This window comes from Crocodylus siamensis, chromosome 5, assembly GCF_052110815.1.
Source record: "Crocodylus siamensis isolate JL-2025a chromosome 5, ASM5211081v1, whole genome shotgun sequence".
Classification (NCBI taxonomy): domain Eukaryota; kingdom Metazoa; phylum Chordata; order Crocodylia; family Crocodylidae; genus Crocodylus; species Crocodylus siamensis.
In genome coordinates this window covers 48,825,856-48,847,213 of record NC_143399.1, presented here as the reverse complement: position 1 = coordinate 48,847,213, position 21,358 = coordinate 48,825,856, and the positions used below count along the sequence as shown (strand labels likewise).

The following is a 21,358-nucleotide window of genomic DNA, read 5'->3' as shown; positions in this document are numbered from 1 at the left end:
ATTAAGATGTTAGGTAAGTGTGACTAGCTTGCTCCATGAACTGCTATAGCCATTCAACAGATTGGAATACCTTTGTCACTGATGTTTGATTATGTTCCTAATTGTTACAACCAATAAACTAATGGAGCTGGGTTAGGCTGGTTTAACAAACCTTTTCTTTAACCAATGGCCACCATTATTATTTTATGTATTATTAACTTCTATCACAGTAGAACTTAAAAGGTCGATCTGGAATCCAGGTCTTAACTGAGACTGTAAACTCTTTGGAGTAGAGATCATCTTTTTGTTCTGTGTTTGTAATGGCCTAGTGCAATGGGGTTCATGACTAGTCCAGGACACGGGTTCCAGGGCACTACGGTTATATCTGAGATAAACAACAACATGTGGTCTAAGCAACTCAGCTTGCAATCTAACATACAGCTATGATGGTCTTTGTGGGTTGCCAGAGTTCATGAATCAATTAATAAAAGATCAAATGCAATATATTAAAAAATGCGAAGCAGGGAGCTAGCATCACAAAACAGCCTGTATTCATTTATTTAGACAATGAAAGTTCAGTCTTTTATTCCACCTCTCTATTGGGTAAAATTTACCTATGGTTTGGCAGAGTAATGCAGGGAGGGTTAACAAGGGTTGGTTGTATTTGCTTTCAACTCTTTGGGCAAAATTCAGGCCTGGCTTCAATTAATTCAATCCTTTATATTTAAACAGCAGGTTCCCTCTCAGATGTAAGCATGTCATTCACAAATACAGTTTTGCCTTCATTCACTTATTCTCTTGGGTGAGTGCTGGTACTAAGCACTAATACTGAGAAATGCAATACCAGCTGGGATTGTGACACCTGAGAGCCAGGGCAGTGTCCCATAGCAGTTCCCCAGTTTGCCTCATGCAAAGATTACAAGGGAATTGAGAGCTGAATAGTCTTTTAACTGACCCTCTGCTTGAGGTGGAAAGGGAGGAATTTCAGAGGGTGGCAGCAAGCCCACTCCACCCCACTTGCTGTTCCAATCACCTCTGTCCCCTTCTCTCCTGTCCAAGTAAAGAAATGGACTGGTAGGAAACAAACACTTGCTCTGCCTCTCACCTGTAGATCCTGTACCTGGTGGTGAATCCCTGCCGATAGCGCTCCATGAAGTCGACGTAGTCCTGAGCTCGGTGGAAGGGTCCCCGGTCGGTGAGCAGCCAGTCCAGAGGCGCCTGGCTGGAGGAGGCGGCAGAGGCATGCTGGTCCAGTGCTGGGCCAACAGCGGTGGCAGTGGCAGTGCTGGCAAACCCCCAGCAGCACAGACTCAGGGCCAGTAGTGATAACGCCCATGGAACCATCAGCCACAGCCCATTAAACCGAGTGCCACGCTGCCACCTCATGCTTCTCCCATGCAGTTGGCTTCTTCATTCTCTCGCTACTCTCTCCACCGTCAGCACTCCTTCAGGACCTCCTATTCTGCAACAATAGGTCAGTAAGGGGGAACTGGTTAGATAGGCCAACCTGTACAGAAACTACCTGCATTCTGCATACCATGAGGATGGATACTAGAGAAATGCATGGGTGGATGGGTGGTATTATGGTGGATGATCTAGAAATGCATGACAGATTGGATGGATGGATAATGTTATGCTGGACACTCTTGAAATATAGACCAGGGGCTGAGAGAATGTGGAGCTGATACCATTTAATAATAACACACCATGGCTGCTTGTTCTGCTTTTAACTTTGTTCTTTTAAAAGTATTTGGCACTAGTGAACCAAATTGGGTTAAAAGAGAGTGGAGACTGAAGCCTTCTTAACACGACAGATAGAGCATGAGGCCTATGTCAAAACAGGTTTTCTTCCAATCTATGTACCTCAGTTTTAATCTAGGTAGCTCCTATGATCCTGAAGAGTTTCATCTCCATGTCATCGTCTGACATGGTTCTGAAACAGCTAAGTCATTAGTCTCAGGGATGTGATGGTGATGGAGATACAACTAAAGGGAGAGCAGGCAGGGCTCCAGCACACAGGGGAATTCATCGGAGTTGGGAATAGACTTGCAAAATGTAATATAACTTCTATGGATTCCAAGGGGATATCAGGGTGACTTTCCTCTTCAGAGTCAGTCAGGTCTCTAACAACTCTGGTATTTAGCAAAATGTCAGCAATATGCTTGGGACATGTCTGCTCTTCTCATCCAATCTCTTTCTCTCTGGCAGCCTTCATAGATGGGCCAAAGGGAATTCCTTGCCAAGTCCTCTGTAAAACATTTTTGCAATATGACCTCTTGGGTCCGTTTCATTGGTCTCCATGGATTTAGGAGGTAAGCCTACAGCGAGACAGGGCTACCTGCTCGGGGTTGCTTTTCTTTCATATCATTCTATTCCAAATCATGCACGGCTGGCACTAGGGCTCTACGGCCCTCTGCCAAAATATGCTGTTACCTGGATGGAATAAGCCAAACAGTTGTCTCTAATTAGCCAATCCTCTTGGAGGATTCTGGGAATGGGAGGAGCCCAGGGCCTATATAAACTACATCCAGCCTATTGCAGGAGGAGAAAGGGTGGTAGTAGTTGAGTGGTTAAAGGCTAGCAGTAGCACCTGCTGCTACCAACCACCAGCATGACCACAGTACTGAGGTAAGAATTAATGGGGAAATGTCACTAAAGACTTTGGCTGTAGATGGTAATGCACTAAATAGTCAAATGCCACCTTTTGTCAGAATGATTTCTTTCCCTTCCCACCCCCTCTGTACTGGACATACTGGCCTGGCCTGGCAGACAAAAGCATGGTGCTGTTTGGTATCAACAGGAGGATGCCCCTGGTTGGGCATGAGTCAGGATCTAGAGAGAAGATGCTGGAAGTAACTAAGCTTTGGGTGCTAGAAGGCTGCTGGCCTACTATCTGTAGGTGCCCTGCTGTCTCCAGAAAAGTAAGGCAATGGGAGAAAGCTGTAATGCATTTCACTTCTCTGTAAACTTTAAGAATCAATAATTCTCTTGTGTTTTGGAAGTATAAAGCAAATCTCTTTCCTCTGTGTGCTCTTGTGGTGTCCCATCTTGCCTATGTTTGACTTCCTCCTTGGTCCTCCACTAATGTTGACTACCCTGGCACACAGCAGTTGAAGGGAGGATATTTTGCTTGGTATATAGGGGTTGAAAGAAGGGATCTTTTTCTTGGAGTTGTCCTAAGAACATATATATATTCTCCTCTGGTCCTTCACAGATTTTCCCCCCCAAAACAAACAACCCCCCCAATAAAAAATCAGTTGAATTCAGGGAAGGGAATTCTTCTTCCTGTATGGCCTGTGATTATATATTTTTTTACTACTCTGGGTTTTCATTCAGTAAGTCTGAAAAGGGACTATCAGATAAGGAACTACTGGCCTGAAAACAAACTGTATGGGATATTTGCCAATACTATCCCTGGCATCACATTCTGCTGGCTTCTTATGCCAAGAAGTACCCCTGTGGAAAGAGACTCATCAGTTTCCATGAATCAGCCTCTTTGTTGATCTAAGTCTTTCACAGGAGGTTGCTGATTATGGGCTAGGATCTAGGTGGTTTCTCTGCCCAACAGTACTTGGCTAATCCAGGGAATGGAGCATGCTTGGGTGCCTCCCCTTTTGTCTTGCTGCAAGCTGGCCAAACATGACTGCATCTCAGTGGGTTTTGCCTGGATGTGTCTCTAACTAGAACTGCTGTACGTAGATCTCTTTACTCCTCTAGTATTCCTGATGAAACTCCCACCTACCAGATCATTGCCTGTAACATGATACGCTGTGGGTAGGTTTCTAGTCAAATGAACAGTCCATTGTCCCTGTGGCCTGGTATGTGTTATTGCCAATCAGTGATGCATTGCCAACCCAGTGATGAAATGGAATATGTCCTCATCTCAATGTGATGTAGTAATTCTGGCTGGCTGTTAGCAGGGTGGTCCATAAAGTCTCTTGCTTACTGCTATCCTCTCTACTATCACAACCAACAGAGGAGACTTCCCCAAGCTAACAGGGCCTGCAAAACACATAGGCCACATCTCTAGGACTTTCCTTCTGTCCTTGGGCCAGCTGCTGACCAAGTAAACCTCAAATGAGCACACCAGAGATCAGCAATTAGCCAGAGCAAGCGCCCCAGGAGCACCTCAGAGCTGACACCAGCATCACCTCCCCTCGCTGGTGACACTTCCAGGTTCTCCAGGATAGAGGTGCTCACACACAAAACCTAATGCAGCCATCTCCTTTGCCTAACTACTAGGGCTTCTTACATTTTATACTTGTTGCTCAAATGTAGATTGGTGTTAGTGCTAGCTTGAATTGGGAGCAGTTGCAATGCTAAAAACCTTCTTTGAGTGTCTTCCACCTGCACAGCTGTGACTTGCTGCTGGTGAGCAGGGCATGACTAGTAGCTACAGCTGTGAGCTGCCACTACAGGGCTAGTGAGCCCAGACAAGCTGCTATCCCTGCTTTAGCTCCAGAGGTGTGAGAGATGGGTTACAAAGTGGGAGGGGAGGGTCAGAAACATGAAACTGGGAGGCAGAGAGTTAATGGGATGGGGGGGTGAATTATGAAAGAGAAGGTAGAAAGGAAGTGGGGGTGAGAAGGGTGGTGAAATGAAGGAAGTCGGCCACTAAAGGGTGAAATAAAAATTATAAATAGGCAAATTAAAGAAGGTCTCCCATTTTAATAAACTGGGAATGGGGTGTGAGAGGTGCTGGTCATACTTGCTGCAGTGGCTGAGAGGTGGGAGCAGTGAGGGAAGGTGCTTTTGGGGGAGCTACTGCTCCTGCCCTATGAAGCAAGCCCCAGCTCATGGGAACCTGATCTGGACACTTTCCTTGTTTTTGTTTCCTCCCCCAACCCCTTTGACCCCACTCTTGGACCCACCCTGCAACCTGGGTAGCTGGTATGTGCTCTACAGCCTGTTTGCATGGGGTTGCACCCCTGGGGGTGGGAGTCCCACTCCTGGGGACAAAGGAGGAGTTGGCTTGGTGCCAGAACCACTCCCTGGGCAGTGGAGTTCAGGGGGTGCAGAGTCTGTCTACACAGAACAGAAGGGTGGGGGAGGACACACTGCATCCTGGGATGCTGGAGGACTGCAACTTAGACAGCTCATCTGTGGGGAATGGCCGTACACTAGCGGACCATGAAACATAAACATGTCCTGGAGTGGTGTGGCTTTAAGCTACCTGCAGTGTGCTTAAATTTAGTTCCAGGTGTTCATGTGTGGACAATCCAGGGGTTCAGAGCTCCAGGATCCACCCAAAATTAATGTGCGACAAGGCCCTTAATCTCTGCTGTGCCTGAACAGGACCAAATGCATGGAGCTTTTTTTGTTCATACTGGACCCAGGGTCAGGGGGGAGGTAATGCAGACATCCTCATGGAGGACAAGAACCTGGACTGGATCCCTGTGGTTGGGATTTGGTAGACAAATCCATCAGTGGTTTATCCAGTGTGTGTGCTCTAAAATAGCAGCACCGAGTTCATTCCTCTGTGCTAGGGTTCCAATTGCAGAGGTAACAATGTTCAGTGACAGCAACAGGAACAGCTTGTCACAATCACTGCATCAGCTGTCAAATCAAGTAGACAAATTAAAAAAAAAACAGACAGAAAACAAAATAAACTGTTAAAGAAATGGATATCACTTCCAATCAGAACCAGATTTTCTGCTGAGTTGAGCTCCTCTGTAGGCATCAGAGCTTCAAAATGAGATTATTGTACTGGGTTCATATGAGGAGCTGAGCTTGGCAAAAAAAATCCTCCCACAAGTCATTATGGGACCTGCTGGGGGTGGAGTGCTTTGGAATGTGGGTGTTGAGCACTTGAAAATCAGTTCCTTAGCATTGTCTTCTCCCAGGGCTTACAACTCGGGTCTGTTCCAGGTTGGCAAAGAGCCTACTGCTGCCTCCCAGGGGAATTGGAATAGGGTGAATAAGGGAAAGATCAGTTGGCAGACTGATCACTCTTACAGTAGTGTCAGGCTCTATCCAGGCTGTCTAAGACTTGCTTAGGGGGGATAAGGTACTTGAAGAGCCTTAATGAGATCACAGTCTCCCATCCACCTGGATGGACTTAACACTGTGAACAGACCCAAAGCTGATCTTCAGTCAAGGCCCCCAGGTCCCATGACACCAGGTGAGCCAGCAGAGACCCTCCAGCAGACCACTTAGTAAGAGCTGTGCTGCTTCTGTCTTGGATAGAAGAAATTTTTTTCAGATGGTAATGGCTTCCAGATGGGACCTTGGGACCCATCCAGAATGGGTCCTGGCTAGGAGCTTTGCTTTGAGTCGGTGTTCCTTGCTCACTTGATGGGGTTGGCTGAAGCTGGGGAGTTACGAGGTTCAAAGCTGCCTGCTCTGCAGAATTTGATTGTGGATGGAGCATTTTTCTGCCTCATTGGTTTTTTTCAGGAGTTGAAGAACAGTTCAAATTGCTCTTTGTTTTCAGCTTTTTAGTCATCAGCACAAAACTTCTGAACTCTTCATTGGCTAATATAATGTTTGATGTAAAAATTGGTAACTGAGACACCGAATGTGCCATCTGTGGATTGTATCTGCCCCTGGGCCAGTAGTCCAGAGAGCTGCTACTGTCACAAAGATGAAGAGGAGGCCAGTTCTTAAGATGCCTTCTCCTGCTGGTTGTGACCCAGCCTAGTGATTTAGTTATAGCTTCAGCGTTGCCTAACCAAATGCAAAGCAAGAGGTACCTAATAGATGTGGAACAGCCTCTGGGCTTGGGTTTTTCTGTGAGCTAAAGCCACTCTGATTGACAGGAGATATCAAAACATAAGGGCACCTGTACACCAGCAGCGAGGCTGCTCCAACACACTATAATTACATATTGGAGCAGGCTTGATATAATCAGGTCTGGAGCGTGCTAACTACCACACTCCAGCAGACTCCAGCATCTTGTGTATCAGCATCCCCACACTTAAAAATGGTGGCAGGGTACTTTAACTAAAGCTAATTGAACGAGCTTTAATTAAAATGACCCTGTTTGCCATTTTCAAGCTGATACACAAGATGCTCTGGGTGCTTTCTTAGAGTGGCTCTCAGAGCTGCTCTAATTAAAGCATCCCCCTCCCCCCTGCCCTACTCCTGGAGCATGTGTATAAACGCTGTAAGTGCTCAGAAACTGCAAATTGGCCTGTGCATGTTAGCACTGTGGAGGTCAGCAGAAGCCAGGAAGCAGTACAGGGCTGCCACTCCTGGGTTCTCGTCCTTGCTTTATGTGATCGTGGACAAATCTCTTCTCTTCACCTCCCTTTTCCTGCTTATAATTAATTAATCATAGTTAATATCATACTGAGACTTAGGAAAGAGCCTGCTATACATGAATTGTTATTGTGGGGATGGCAGGCAACAGGGGAAATTTTTTTTTGGTACCAATACAGTTATGCCTTGCCCTAAGAAAGAAAATGCACAGAATGGCTACAGATTGGAGCCATCAGATTCAAGGGTGTTTTGTTTACAGTTTGTCGTCTTAATACTTTCCAAGTCCTGTTCCTGTGTCTGAGTGTGTGGGAAGGTGTAGGATAGGGTTGGAGGCTGGGAGGGGATTGTGGCCACAGGAGGCTTTTGGGAGAAGCTACTGTACTAGCAAAATACGTTCCACATCAAAACCATCTGGGTGCCTTTATAATAAGAATTATTTCCATATGTTTAGTAAACTTTCTTGTGAGTCATGAGTAACATTTACAGCAAGCAGATGCTATGTCAGATTCTCTGGCCCAGCTCTGCCAATGCATCTCAGTCCTGAGCTGAAACCCCACTGCTCTGCCAGTCCTCACTCCCCCACACAGCTCTAATAATACATCTCAATTATGACCTGCAGCAGCCCTTCTCTTCTAGCGTGAGGCCCTCATACTGCTCGGCTAATGGATGTCAATCATGACCTGCAACACCCCCTGCTACTCCAGACCTGGGCCTCCACACAGCTCTGCTAATGCATGTCAATGGTAGCTTCCTGCTGTTCCAATTTGGGGTCCCCACACAACTCTCTTAACGAGTTTCAATCATGGCCGTCAACAACCTTCGTTGTTCTATTTCTCTGTGTCACCATGCTTCATTTCTGACCCATGGGTCCCCTGCTGTTCCACTCCTGAGCCCCTTATGGTTCTGCCAATGTACTCTTATTCTGAGATGAACTCCCTGCTATTACAGTACTGACCTTCCAGCTCTAATAATGCACCTCAATCCTGACCTGCCCCACCACTGCTGTTGTAGTGCACATACACATGCCCACCCCTCATCCAGTGTGCTTCTGAACTGTCCCACTGGCTCTGCTGTTACACCACTGCTCCCCAGCTCTGACAAGGCACCTCAATCTTGATTGTGTCCTGTGCTGTTATAGCCCTGGGCCCTGGCTAATGCTGGCTGGGTGAGCAGAAGGGTCATCAGCTTAATAAATGTACCCTAAAGGGGACTTCCCAAGGCTTTGTTACAGCAATTCTCAGTTTCACGTTTCACAAGGCACCAACAAATATTAATAAGGGCACCTGGGGGGTAGGAGGGTATGTGGGGGATGGAGGAGAGAATAAAGACTGCTAAGGGCTTGCATTGCATGAGCAGAGGAACAGAAAACTTGGTGCTTGATGTGTAACATGGAAAGTTTTCCCTAAAACAGATGTCCATCTAGTTTGGAGCCCCCAGATTCCCAATATCACTTTTGCTAGGTTCTCGGGACCAGTATCTCTACTAGTATCTACTAGTACAGAGGACTTATCTGGATTCTGTTCTGACTTGTGTATTATTAGCCTAATTGGCCAGCAATTCCCCATGAGTGCATCTTTCTTACTGGTTGTAAGAGTCAAAGAACCTGTCTTTATGCAGAGCCAGAATCTGAATACTTGTTTACAGTTCTCTGGTCCAAAGTGCTCAAGAATCACGAGTCTGGCTTAATTTCTGGTCTGAAGAATTTAAGGTGTACTTGGATCATGTTTTCTAGGGTCATCTTCTCCCTCTTCAACTATCAGGGCTACAAATTAATTGCTTTGTAAGTGAGAGCTATGAGTCTAACTTCATTACATCATTCCAGGAGCTGGATCTTTGAGATGGGGAAAACTACCCAGTGCCACTAGTGCTGCAACACTGCAGCTTTTAGGAGTAGCTCCAATGGTATTAAAGTGAGTTACTGTTTATTGGTATAACAGGCTCACTATCTGGCCCTTGTGGATCCTGGAAAGTGACTGAGCAGTTAAAGAAACCCCCTTCTTTTTTTTTTTATCCCCAGACTGAAGATTTGAGATGGAGTCACGGGAAGACAATAAACGGGGGACACGAGAGACTCATTTTAGAGTTCTTTGAAACTACTCTGAGTTTAAGCAAAATTAAAACTCTCCATGTCTCAATCTTTCTTTCCCCCAGCACCCCGTGTGGTATCTTTCTTTTCTCTCTCTTTTTTTCCTTTTAATTTTGGTTTATTCCAGAAATATGTTGCTCGTGCACCACTGAGTGAAAAATACAGTGTGAGGATCAAGTATTTCCCTTGTATTGTAGAGATTGTGAGTACTGAAATGTTTTGTAAGATATGGCCAGGAGGATGCTCTTCTATATAACGTACATCACCATGGTGCCAAGTGCTGGAATGAAATTAACCCGGGTCATTTTTGGCAGGACATCAGAAGGTTGCCAAACAATGAGATCCACTAGGCTGTGTAAGCGTTTCCCAAAGGAAATGACTGATGTTCTCTTGCTAGAGTAATATCAAATGGGTCTGGTCAAAACAAAATAGGCTGGATAGAGAATGATCCTGCCCTGATCCTTGAGGGATGCTGCATGAATAATGGATTTTTCTGGTCTGCTGGCTGTATCTGATTTTGAAGGGGTGGGACTAGTTTTGATTGAACTAAAGCCTCTTTTTAAATGAAAAAGGCTTTGGGCCACCCCAAATCCATTTTGAACCCCAAATAAGATATTTCGCTTGCATAACTCCAAGTCCAAAATCAATGGATTTTCAAAACTGCTATCTTTTACATTTTTAGGTCAATGTTATTAAACCCAAAATGCCATTTAAAAGTAAGGCAGAAATCTGAAAATGTCAAAGGGAAAACATCTTGGCATTTTCCAAATAAAACTTTCATTTTGAAAATGTCAGAATGAATATTTCAGACATCTTCAAAATTTTTGCCCCTTCTTTTTCAGAAAGAGAGAAATTTGCGAAACAGAACCTGATTGTGTGGTTTTCTTGTGTTTTGGTTTTTTGTTTTCTTTTTTTGACTGGGATCCCTGCAGGTGGAGCATGCTTGGCTGAGCGGATAAGACGGCCAGCGAGCAGTGTTCGGGAGCAGGACAGGGAGGCAGGTCTGGCATCACGGGGTGGTGACAGCATGGGACTGGGCCCTGGGGCACAGCCACAATACACTCCCCATATCCTGCAAAGGGCATCATTTCTGCAGGCAGGGATGTGCAGAGAGTGGATTGCGGCTGTGTCCCAGGCCTTAGCCCCACTCTATCACGACCCTGCCATCCTGGCCCTACCCACCCATCCTGATGACAGACTTTGCTCCCTGCTTGTGGCCCCATCCCATTTGCCCAGTCAGGCATGCCCTGCCTGCAGGGGTGCCAGGTAGGTCTCCCACCTGCTTATCTAAGGACCCCAGCAGTGGGTGCAGGGTGGATGGCTTGGGGTACCTGGCCAACAGGGCTGGGTCTAGTGGCAGTGGAGATACTAGTGGTGGCAGCTGGAAGGAGCCACTGCTGTGGGTGCTGCTGGGAAGCGGAGTCTGGCTGCCGCACCATTCTCACTCTGCAGCATGACCAGCTGCATGTGCCAAAACCTGGGCTACCCCCTGTGCCTGGGCCAGGCAGGTCCAAGGGACCTGCTGCAGGCTGGATAGAATTGCTTGGCAGGCTGGATCCAGCCCATGGGCTATTATGTTTCCCCCCCGCTCTAGTGTGTCTGGACTGGCAGCTTCTCTGCAAATGTAAGAAACAATGGAATTTCTGGGTAAGGACATGGGTACATTTGGCACAGTTTCAAAAAGGAAAGGTGTCAAAAGGGCAGCCGCTGTTATGTTCTAACTATGTGGCCAACACTAGTACAAAACAAACCTTGTTTCATCCAGGGTTAAAGCTGGAGTAGTCCTGCTACTTCCAAGCTTGCCAACCAGTAACTATTAGAACAGGGGCAGGCAATTATTTTGGGTGGAGGGCTGCTTACCCAGTTTTGGCAGGCTGTCGAGGGCTACCTGGGTAGCACTGCCCCTTGACAGGTGCCCTACCCCCTGGTCCCAAGATGGTGAACCAATGTCCCAGGGCCAGCACTAGTGGGGCTCAAAATGGGGCACAGGCTGGCAAGGGTCTGTGGAGCTGGGTTGGGCTGCACCAGCAGGGAGAGCGAGGAGCTGGCCTGGCTCCATAGAGCCCCTGCTGGCTGGGACCCTGCACTCCTGCCGCCTTGCTCTGGGCCCTGCCTGCACTGGCCCTGAGACACTGGTGCGGGCCCTGTGCTCCTGCTGGCTGCCCGACAACTCACTCCCAGTGCCCTCCAGCTCCATGGTGCAGGCGGAGGCAGCGCACAGCCCTGACCCCTGCTCACCAGTAGGGAAGAAGCTGGTGCTAAGCATGGGGAAAAGTGGACCCTCGCTTGCCCCATGGCCAGCACTCCCTGCTGCAGGTGCTTGCAGCCCATGCGGGGCTGTCCAGAGTGGGCACAGGCAGCCCCATGCAGGCTGCGAGCAGCTGCAGTGAGGGGTGCTGACCAGGGGGTGGGGGAGGGCCGCTTTTTTTCCTCCCCCCCCACACTCCTTCCCTGCCCCAGTTCCCCTCCCCCCCCCACTTACCTGAGGTTACTGTGCTGGGGAAGCCATGTGCTCCCAGGCCAGAAGCCCCGACTAGGGGGTGGGGCCGGGCACCCCCACTGTTTTGGGAGCCCACCAAGCTCCCCCTGGGTCCTACTGCCCCTGGTTCCAGTCATCTTTGACAGGCAGCCAGGGGCAGATAAATATTTATTTTCTACACTTTTTTAGGGGCCTTGCGGGCTGTATCTTGCCCACCCCTGTATTAGAACATAACACCTGCTGCCCTTTTGAAATGTTCCCCTTTTTTTAAATGGTTCCAAATAGTGTATAGGTATGAACACATGCCACCTGAGCAGGAATGGGGCAGGTAGCACCTACTTGCCTACCCTGCATGAAATCAGAGCAGTAAATTGTTCCTCCAGGTCATCCAGATCAGCTGGCCATCTTGTGCACTGCAACTGCAACCTTGGGCCTCTACTTCTAGAGAGCATCTGTCCCAGTGCAAGATCTGTTGTGCTAGGGCCCTGCAGCCATTGCCTGTGCAATAAGCACACCAGGACTGAAGCAGCACCCTGCTCCCTTGCTGTTGGTTCTGCATGTGCAAACAGGGAGTAGTTATCGTCTCCTGTGGGCCCTGGTGTGCTGAGCTCCCTTGGTGTTGCTGAGGCAGCTGAATGGAAAATGTAACAAACAATTCACTGCAGTGATCATCTCTCCCCAAGGGTTCAGCAGCAGGGAAGGGGAGAAAATAAACACGCAAGCAACTGTATGTGGTGCTGACTGTCTGAGAGCACAATGCAAGCCCTGGCAAGAGTCCTGTGGCTGCCTCAAGGTTGATTCAGGGCCAGGAGACTTGCTGGCTTGGGTATCTCAAATCTCTTCCATTGAAAGGGAATGGAGACGCTGGGCTTATCTACATGAGATGCTTACTGCACATTAACCTAATAACACTGCGCAGTAACATGGGGGTTAAACCACGCTAATAGCACTGTGCAGTGTAATTAGGCTAATATGCAGTAAGTGTCACAAAAAACCATGTGCCAGCACTACTGTGCAGTAACTAGAGTTAGTACTTTGTTAAGCAAGTACTAAACTAAAGGCATACTAGTGAACAGTAGACGTGCCCACTAAGTAGACAGTGGGAGCTTGATCTTGGTAGGAAATAGGAGTGCTCCATCCACTGAACCAAAGCTCTTGCTGAGCGAGGGGGAAGTCGGAACATGAGTTCTCTCCTTACTGTTGAGGGAATAAGGCTGTTCTCTGGATCAGAGCACAACGTTGATGCTGTCCAGCAAGGGTGTGTGCTGGTCAGGGGAGAGCATGCTTGAAAGAATCCATTCCTGGACCCCTGATTCTCTCTGTCTCTTCAGTTCACAGATTTAGAGCTGGGGGGAGGGAGGAAAGGGGGGAGGGAGGAAAGGGGAGATGGACTTAAGCAACCGAGGAGTTAGTGGAACAGACTGATGGAAGTGATGTCGGAGCCAATCAGGGTTGGCTTCCTGTAAACTCAACAGTGAGCCAGGGGTTGGTGCTTGTGAACTGCTTGTGCATTAAACTTCCATGGTAGATGGAGGTTGTGGGCAATACTGTGGGGAAGGAATAGGCAGAGGATGCTCAGGAGAGTGGGAGAAGTGGGGAGAACTCTCCACCAGCAGCCCCTGGGGCTATAGTTGCCTCCTTTGGGAATGCAGAACCACTAGGTGCTATTGTTAAGGTGAGCAGGACCAAAGCAGGTCTGGAGGCTGCCAGACTTCCTTAGAGAAGAGGACTTCATTCTTCTGTCACTCTCTCCATGAGAAGCAGAAAGCAGCTGATTGAGGTGTAAACCTCAGTAGGTATGTGAGGAAAATCCGACCCTAGGATTTTAGTTACTCGGAAAAGCAATTGGAGCAATTCCCTCTCTTCACTGCTCTGACTCATGTATTGGGGTAGCTGGTTTGCAAACTCCTCAACAATCATGTTAGTCACAGAAGGCTCTCTTCCTGCCATCCTCTAAGTGCTATGCATATAGTTGAGTGACCACTAACTAGGTGATGCATCATGACAGCTGTAAGCTCTTTAACAAGTTTAGTTGCTACAAATCCTGGGTGAAGAAGGACTCCTGTTCAAAAGCTGAGCTTGGACTCTGCAGTTGCTACCTGAGACTGACAGGCCTAGTATCTTTGTGTCCATAGAAATCAATACGGGGATTCCTTAGCCTTCCCAGTGGGTTCCACTGCAGTGCTACAGGCAAGCGGGATACTCCAGGGGGTAAAGCAGTATCCTGGGAGCTTGTTTAATTCTGTGCTCTTTCAGATTTTTCTTTGTGGCCTTGGACAAATAAGGGTATGCCTACAGGGCACAATATAGTGCTATGCAGAGATGCCTGCGCTAGTTTGAGCACCAAAAACAGTATTGTACCTTCCTGTGGTGCTCTAACCAAACTAACATATTCAGTTTCTCAGCAAGGCTAATTAGCATGTGTTTAGCATGGCACTTCACCCAAGCTATATAGCTTCCATTACCCAAGCTAGCCTGGGCATCTCTGCATAGAGCCCATTGTGTGATATAGACATACCCTTAGACTATTCTTCAGTTTCCCATCTAAGGCTAGTATTGGGACCTGTCATGGGTATTGCTCACATGCAGGATTGCAAGGGACTGAGACGCTATGTGCTAAGAGAAGCTGGGAACCTTCTGTGCTGGCAATCAGCCAGTACCAGGGTTGAAAGGGAAAGGTTAGGGAGAGGTGAAATTCCCTTGTGGAGACACAAACTTGTTTCAGCAATGGAAAACACTGACTAAATACTCACTATTTGTGCCAGGCAGAGAGAGCAGTGATCCACCCAGAGCAAAAAGCTCCCAATGGGATGCTTATGCTTGGACTTGTCCTCAGTGTGCTGAAATTTTGTGAAATTCTGGCCACTTATTTTATTTAGTTATCTTAATCAAGGCAGCTCCTTTTGAAAATTAGACTCTGGGGGACCAAGGGGAAACAAAGTCAGCTTTGCAAACACTGCACATGGAGTGTGCAACAGTTCATGGCATTGCATGCAGCAGTGCCAGAAGTTACTCTTCCTAAATCTCTCCTCGGCTATTTAACATGTCCATAGGGCCAAGGAAGTGCTAGCTGTTGTCTCTGCTAATCTATTTTGTTCCAGCAGCATATGATTTAAGGGGAATCTTAACGGGAACCATTCATGCTGTTTGGTCACCTTTCTGTGTTAAAGGCTTTGGATGGTGTCAGAACCATGGCCGGATCATTCACACCTCCCTGGCCCTGCAAGGTTCATCTAGAGTTGAAAGCCCTGGCTTGAATAGAAATTTAGTTCTTGACTGTATCCCCACAGCCCACCTACTAAGTATTTTCATACAATAGCATTCCTGCTATTCACAAAAAGCATCTTGCACTGTGGCATTTGTGGAATTGGATGGGTGAGATGTGGAAATTCAGAGAGATCTCCAGGACAAGGGAGGGATAGTTACAAAATGAAAGTTCCCCTCTCCTATCACCTGTCCTTCTCACAAGTCATCACCTTTGCCAATCCTTCCAGGAGTCTCTGCTTGTCATATCCAAGGATAAGCAATGCTCCTAGAAAGGACAGTCTAGTAGCTCAAGCACTGTGGGGGTGGTCTATGGTTGATTCTAGCTCTACCTTTACACTTTAAGAGTGAGCTTTGCGGGGCTGTCTGTCCACCCTCTCAGGAGCCTGGCTTCTAGAACTTGAATGTAACAACCACCAATAGCCTGGAGTCCAAAAGCTAGGAAGTATTTGACAACAGCATTTGGCCCACAGGTTGGAAGGGACTGAATCCACAGCTGTGCTTCCATGTTATGGATCTAGGAACTTTGGCTCCTCTTTAGAGTAGTACAAAGGATGGCTTAAAGACTTAAGCATGCTGAGCACTCCCCTCTTGTAATAATACAGCTCTGAAGACCTGTACAGTGAGTCTTTAGTCTTTTGTTTTGTACAGGGCCTGGTCTCTTACCAGTAATGGCTATGACAGCTACTGCAACCTGGTGATCACAGGTGTATTGCTAGCCCTAAATGAAGATGGGGCATAGTCTGTAACCTAGACCTTAAGGATGCCTATACACATGCTCCACATTCTAATTGCAATGTCAGAGCAGACTTGGTTAATTGAGGCTGCTGGAGCGTTCTAACTACAACCCTCCAGTGTACCTCCCTGTCATGTGCATTAAGTGTCCTGCATTTCAAAACTGCCATGGAGAAACTTTTTTTACTTCTTTTTTTTTAACTAAAGCTCATTTGAGTTTTAGTTAAAGTGTCTCCACAACCATTTTGAGACATGGGGTGCTTAATACATGTGACACTGCAGCATTTTAATTAGAGCAGCTGTCTGGGAGCCTCTAAGTGCACACTATATAGACACCCTAAGTGGCCCTGTGCCACACTGCAATCCAGAAACAAGGCTTAGCATATCCTCAGACTCGCTTATGAATCTTGGGCCAGATGCACTTTAAAACCAGTCACTGACTCCATTGACTACAGTACAATTGTTCCTGATCCTTGAAGAAAGAATTGGCTCCACTGGCTTTTGGTTCAAAAGCTGGAACAGTTTTCCAGAATATAGTGCATTCTTCCATGTAGCACCTTCCTTCTGAAAAGACCCACTCCCAGTGGTCATTCAAGGCTGATTAGGCAGATGATAAAGCCTCATATACATCTCCATTGCTTTTCTTCCCATTCCCCTTGCCAAGACAACCCCGGTATGAGGAAGGAAGCTGGATTCTATTTCACCATAGGCATCATAAAATAGAAATCTTCCTTGGCTTCAGTCAGTGACACTTGGACATACCACAGGTAAGCAGTAGGTTACCAGGGCTATAGGGTGGCTTAGTATGGCCTGCAGAATCTTTCTGACTGCTTATGATGGAAGCCCTGCACTTGCCTCTGAGGGCCTTTTTACACATGCAAGCACTCCAGCAGAAGATACTTTGAAAAGCGCCCAGCGCTGCATTGTGGACAGTTGTGTAAGTGGCAAAATGTGCATCGGCGTGCAGAAAATGGCAGTGGTGCAGTTTTGAAATAAAACACATTGATGGTGCTTTAACTCAAAAGTGCACCGCCGCTACTTTCCACGTGCTGATGCACATTTTGCCACTTATACAACTGCACAGCACAGTGTAGTTCATCTTGTCTTGTGTACAGAGCAGACTCAATTAATTGAGCCTGCTCCAAAGCTGCAGCTCTCTGGCACATCATGGGACGAAAAAGTACGTATATAAATCCCCTATGATCTCAGGTGGGTTTGCAACACAGAGTGTGTGTGTGTGTGTGTGTGTATATATGTATATGTGTGTATATATATTTTTATTTTTATTTTTTTACTTGCAATCTCAATATGCTTGAGGTGGAATCCATTGAAGGATGATGAATGTGGAGGTAATTTTTATGAGAAGCACTTCTCAGTACTATACTCTGTGTGAAATCTCCTTGGCACCTGGGCCTTTTTGTTTCCCATATCCAGCTGTCCTACTTGGTTTATGGCAAATTGCTGGGTGCAATGCCAGTGAGTTTAGTCACAATTCCTAACTACTTTGAGGAATAACAGTCTTATACTAGGGCACTAGCCTGTGCTTTGGAACACCTGGGTCCTGTTCTCATTTGCCCCACTGCCATGTGCAACTTGGGTAAGATGTTTCACCTCTAGCTTTTCTCCAACCCAGCGTCTATTTCGCTTGTAAGTTCGCTGGGGTGATTCTGTGTGGTTTGCATAGCACCTAGCATAAGGGAGGACCCATCCAAAATTAGGGCTAAAGGTGCCGCTGTAGTAGAACAGGGCCCAGTATTTAACAGGAAGCCAAAACGCTGCTTGTATATATGTTGTAGTGTTGTCTTGGACAGGGGAAAGATGTGTTGTATTGTCCAGGCTACCCCCACATATTTCAAATGAGGGAGACTGTAGGTGGCTGGAGTGCCATCATGGCCTGGTTAAAGTTTAGTGGATTATGTCTGATCTTATGATGGTCCTGATTCAAAACTTGAAGTGCCAGGAAAGATTCCCACTGGCTTCAGTAGAATCTAATTCCTTTTCAGTGTGTCTACTGTTCGTTTGTTCATTTGTTTTTTGTGGGGGTTGTTTTTTTGCTGCTGCTTTCACCTCCATCAAACACACGCTAACATGCTCTACTGCTGGGTTTGCTAGTGTGACTAGGTCATCAAGTCCAGGGCAGTAAGACTGGAGTTATGAAATGAGGGGAAAGAAATGCTAAAACACCTGGAAAACGTGCACCTCCAGACAGATGTGTGCAACTATGCATAGGAACACTTGCACAGAGACCTTACACCAAGAGGGGAGGCAAGTTTAGAGTGTAACAGGCTGAAAAGATCCTTTCTCAACCCCCCCCCCTATTTTTTTTTCCCAATCCTTTTCCTTGCAAGATATTCCTTTGATAAGCCATATATACAGTGCTTTGATGTATGGCAGGCTCTGCTGGGATGATACGGCCTGCCTCAGAACTTCCCTGGCGCCAAGAATGCTGTGGCTTCTTTCTATCTCTCTTTCTTCCCTCCCACCCCCATTTTCATCCCCTTACACTGACTCTTATAAGGGGCAGGGTACACAGGGGAAGTGCAGGCCTCCACTAATCCCAGTGGGTGCAAGATCCTTTTAACTTAAGAGTCTCTCAGCATCCTAGACGCAGGCCTGTGTACAGCAGATCTCCAGTCCTGTAGGCAAACATGTATCTCCCTGCCAAACAGCAGGAATAATAGAAGTTAAAGGTGGAAAAACCTACTGGGTCATCTCTTTCTGGTGTGTCTAGGGCAGGATGGTTCCCTAAGCTATGCTCTCTAGTGCTCTGTCTAACCTGGCTCTCAATTACTCTAGTAATAGGGCTCCTTCTCCTTCCCTAGAGAGTATATTCCATGGTCTAATGGATCTGGCTATTAGTAGATGGTTCCTGATTGTCACTCTAAATTCCCCTTGCTTAAGCCCATCCTGTTACTTCCAGTCTTTATATGGGGTGTGTGCATCCCTCCATGCTCCAGGCCACACTGGCTGGCATAAACCATCAGGGCCACAGAGCTATAATAGTTCTACATCAGCTTGACTACATAGCCTCCTTTGACTTTCTCTGTGTATGACTTTCCAGATTTTATTTGTTCCCAGCTATGATCTTCTTGGCCACAGCACTGTGCCCAGCTGGTATTTCAGAAAGATGCCCCTGGATTACCTTCAGGATCCAGTTGACATTCTGTCATCTAAGAACCCAAGCCTTGGGGTCCCCAGAGGCAGTCTGGCTGTCACAGAGAAGAAGCCTGGGAGGTGCTGGTGCCTGTCGGGAGGAGCCATTCTTTCAGTGCTCCCCAAAAAGCAGGGAACAGATGGTCCTGCCAGCTCCAGCAGATGGCATGTAGGCAGCACAGTAGAGTGCACTGGCTGACAAAACCAGGCAGAGAGATGTAATGCACAAGCCGAAAGGGATGAGCTGACAATGAGGAAGGGAGAGGGGATGGCCAAGTTTCATGAAATTCAGCCTGAATGCAAGTCTTCAGTAACCTAATGAAGCAGGAGCAACTAGGGCACCAGCCCTGGGTACAAACCCATGGCAAAAGGGGATTAAAAGAAAGCAGCACTGACACTGTTCCATGTACCACTGCCACCCAAGGTGCTCAAGTGTTCAGTTACTTGGCACAGTTGAAACTTGGTTTACATGCTACAAGGAACCAAACTGCAATAGAGAGAGACTAGAGAATCCACCCTGGTGTGTCTTTAACTTCTGTGACTTGCTGTATAGATGGAAATGGACTGTGTTTATTATCTAGGTTTCTGATCCATGCTACCTCTGGGTTGAGTTTTTTCTTAGGTGATGGTAACGTGGACCAAAAAGTAAACAAGAATCTAGTCAAATTGGGGCCTGAGAAGGGGAAAGGAGAATACTGAGCATATCCAGGTATGGAAAACCTGTCCTTGGGTCATACTTGGACCCATCAGCTGTTATGGTAGTCCCTGCCCTGACAGGGACACCTTTTGATGGAGAGCATGACTGACCATCTCAGGTTTTCTATTGCTTGGCCCACTAGCCGTGCCAGCTCTTCTCTTTAACATGTTAAACTATACCTTACATAGGTAAAAACAAAACAGTTCTGTCTAGAGAAGACTGTCTTGGGAGAGGGGTATGGTCAGGTGGCTACAGATCATAGCCCTAGCCTGTACCCAGTGCCAGTGCCCAAGCATCCTCCTGGCAGACTGCTGCAAATGGAGTGGGTGTTCCATCTCTTATTGGTCACTGATACGTACAGGGGTTGCAGGGGGAAACACTGGTTCAGGGATGCATCCAAGAATCAACTACAACTCTTCTAGGTGAGATCACAATCTGCTCTTGTAAAAGTCTACAGTGGTGTTCTCAAGACTATGCACCAGATAAGGTATATTTACCCTGCTGATTTGTAATGCAGAGGTACCCTACTAGCTTCAAATGTGCTAGCTTGAGTACTGGAAATGGTCTAGTAGCAAGGAGCCTGTGGAGTCATTCTCCCCTGTACTTATGCCCAGAATACTTAATTTGGGCATCTGTAGAGTGTGTTAGTCTGCACTGTAAGAATACCCATGTACCACCTTCCAGCCCCTGCAGGGTCTCTGTCCTCTGTCAGTAAAACCTCCAGTTGTACCCTAATGGATATTCCCTTCCAGTACTGTAGCAAGTGGAGGGGCAAGCAGGGCAACCACTCCAGGTACTGAAACAAGGGGTGCCAACAGGCACTACCCAGCTGGGATGGGCTGCAGGATGGAGCCATGAGCAGCTTGTTTGGGGGTCACAGGGATGGGGGGGGGGAGGACAACTCCAGCTGCTGCATGCACTCCTAGGTAATCATGGTGGGGCCTGTGCCCTCTGGATCTGTGCACGGGGTGAGGGTGGGCTGCCGCTGTGGGCTTTGCCCCAGGTGCCCAACTTCCTTGCCACAGTACTGTTCCCTGCCTTCCCTTCCACAAATCCTGCTTGACTTTGTACTTTTGCACTACAACATTGGCAGAGTTTGAATTTGAAACCCCTTCCCCATTTTCCTGACAACCCCCCCTCTACTAACTGAGCTAGGTATCCTGGCTTCCCAGTCCCATGGCTTCTGGGCTTCACAAGAAGGAGGGAGGAGGCAACCAAAAGTGTGGGTGTGTCCAGCAAAGTTCAGTGCTACAAGCAGGAGTGGAAGGAGAGTGATTCTGACATTGCTTTGTATAGGGCTCTGCTAATCCCATGGCCAGGTTGCAAAAGAGGCTGCCCTGTCTCTTCCCATTTCAGGATGACTTGAGTGGGCTAAGTCAAACCCCATCAGGACTATCATATGATAAAATTGCTTGAGCCAAATGGCACTGAACCCAAGGCATTTGATCCGGCCAGGGATTATGACCCACAGCCCCACCTCATGAGACAATCAGTAGCATCCGCACCAGGTCTGGGTCCAGAGCAGGAGTGCATCCTTAACAAACAGATCCAGCCAAGTGCACCATATGTGACTGTCCATTGCTGTAAGCTGGTCATTTCTCTCCTGAGGAGATGAGGCTCCAGGATTCACAGAAGGAGGGAAACAATGCAAAACCCAAAAATTTCACTATGCATTGGGGTCCTCTAGCAGTGTGTGACAGATGGTGTGCTGGCCCTGGTGCATGCACCATAAACATTTCCTATCGGGGGGCTTGACATGAGACAT

The 21,358-nt window shown here is 47.4% G+C and overlaps 1 protein-coding gene across 2 annotated transcripts in view; it reads right to left on the bottom strand.

The window, feature by feature from the left end:
• BRINP2 (BMP/retinoic acid inducible neural specific 2) overlaps positions 1-21,358 on the bottom strand; it is a 62,774-nt gene that overhangs the window by 31,888 nt on the left and 9,528 nt on the right. Inside the window, exon 2 of one of the 2 annotated variants that reach the window (XM_090048847.1) lies at positions 1,085-1,436. In XM_090048847.1, the coding sequence (XP_089904973.1) occupies positions 1,085-1,365 (281 nt within the window). In that variant the 5' untranslated portion in view covers positions 1,366-1,436. Of the gene's footprint in view, positions 1-1,084; positions 1,442-21,358 lie in introns of both variants that reach the window. The other variant, XM_090048846.1, reaches the window with a different exon arrangement.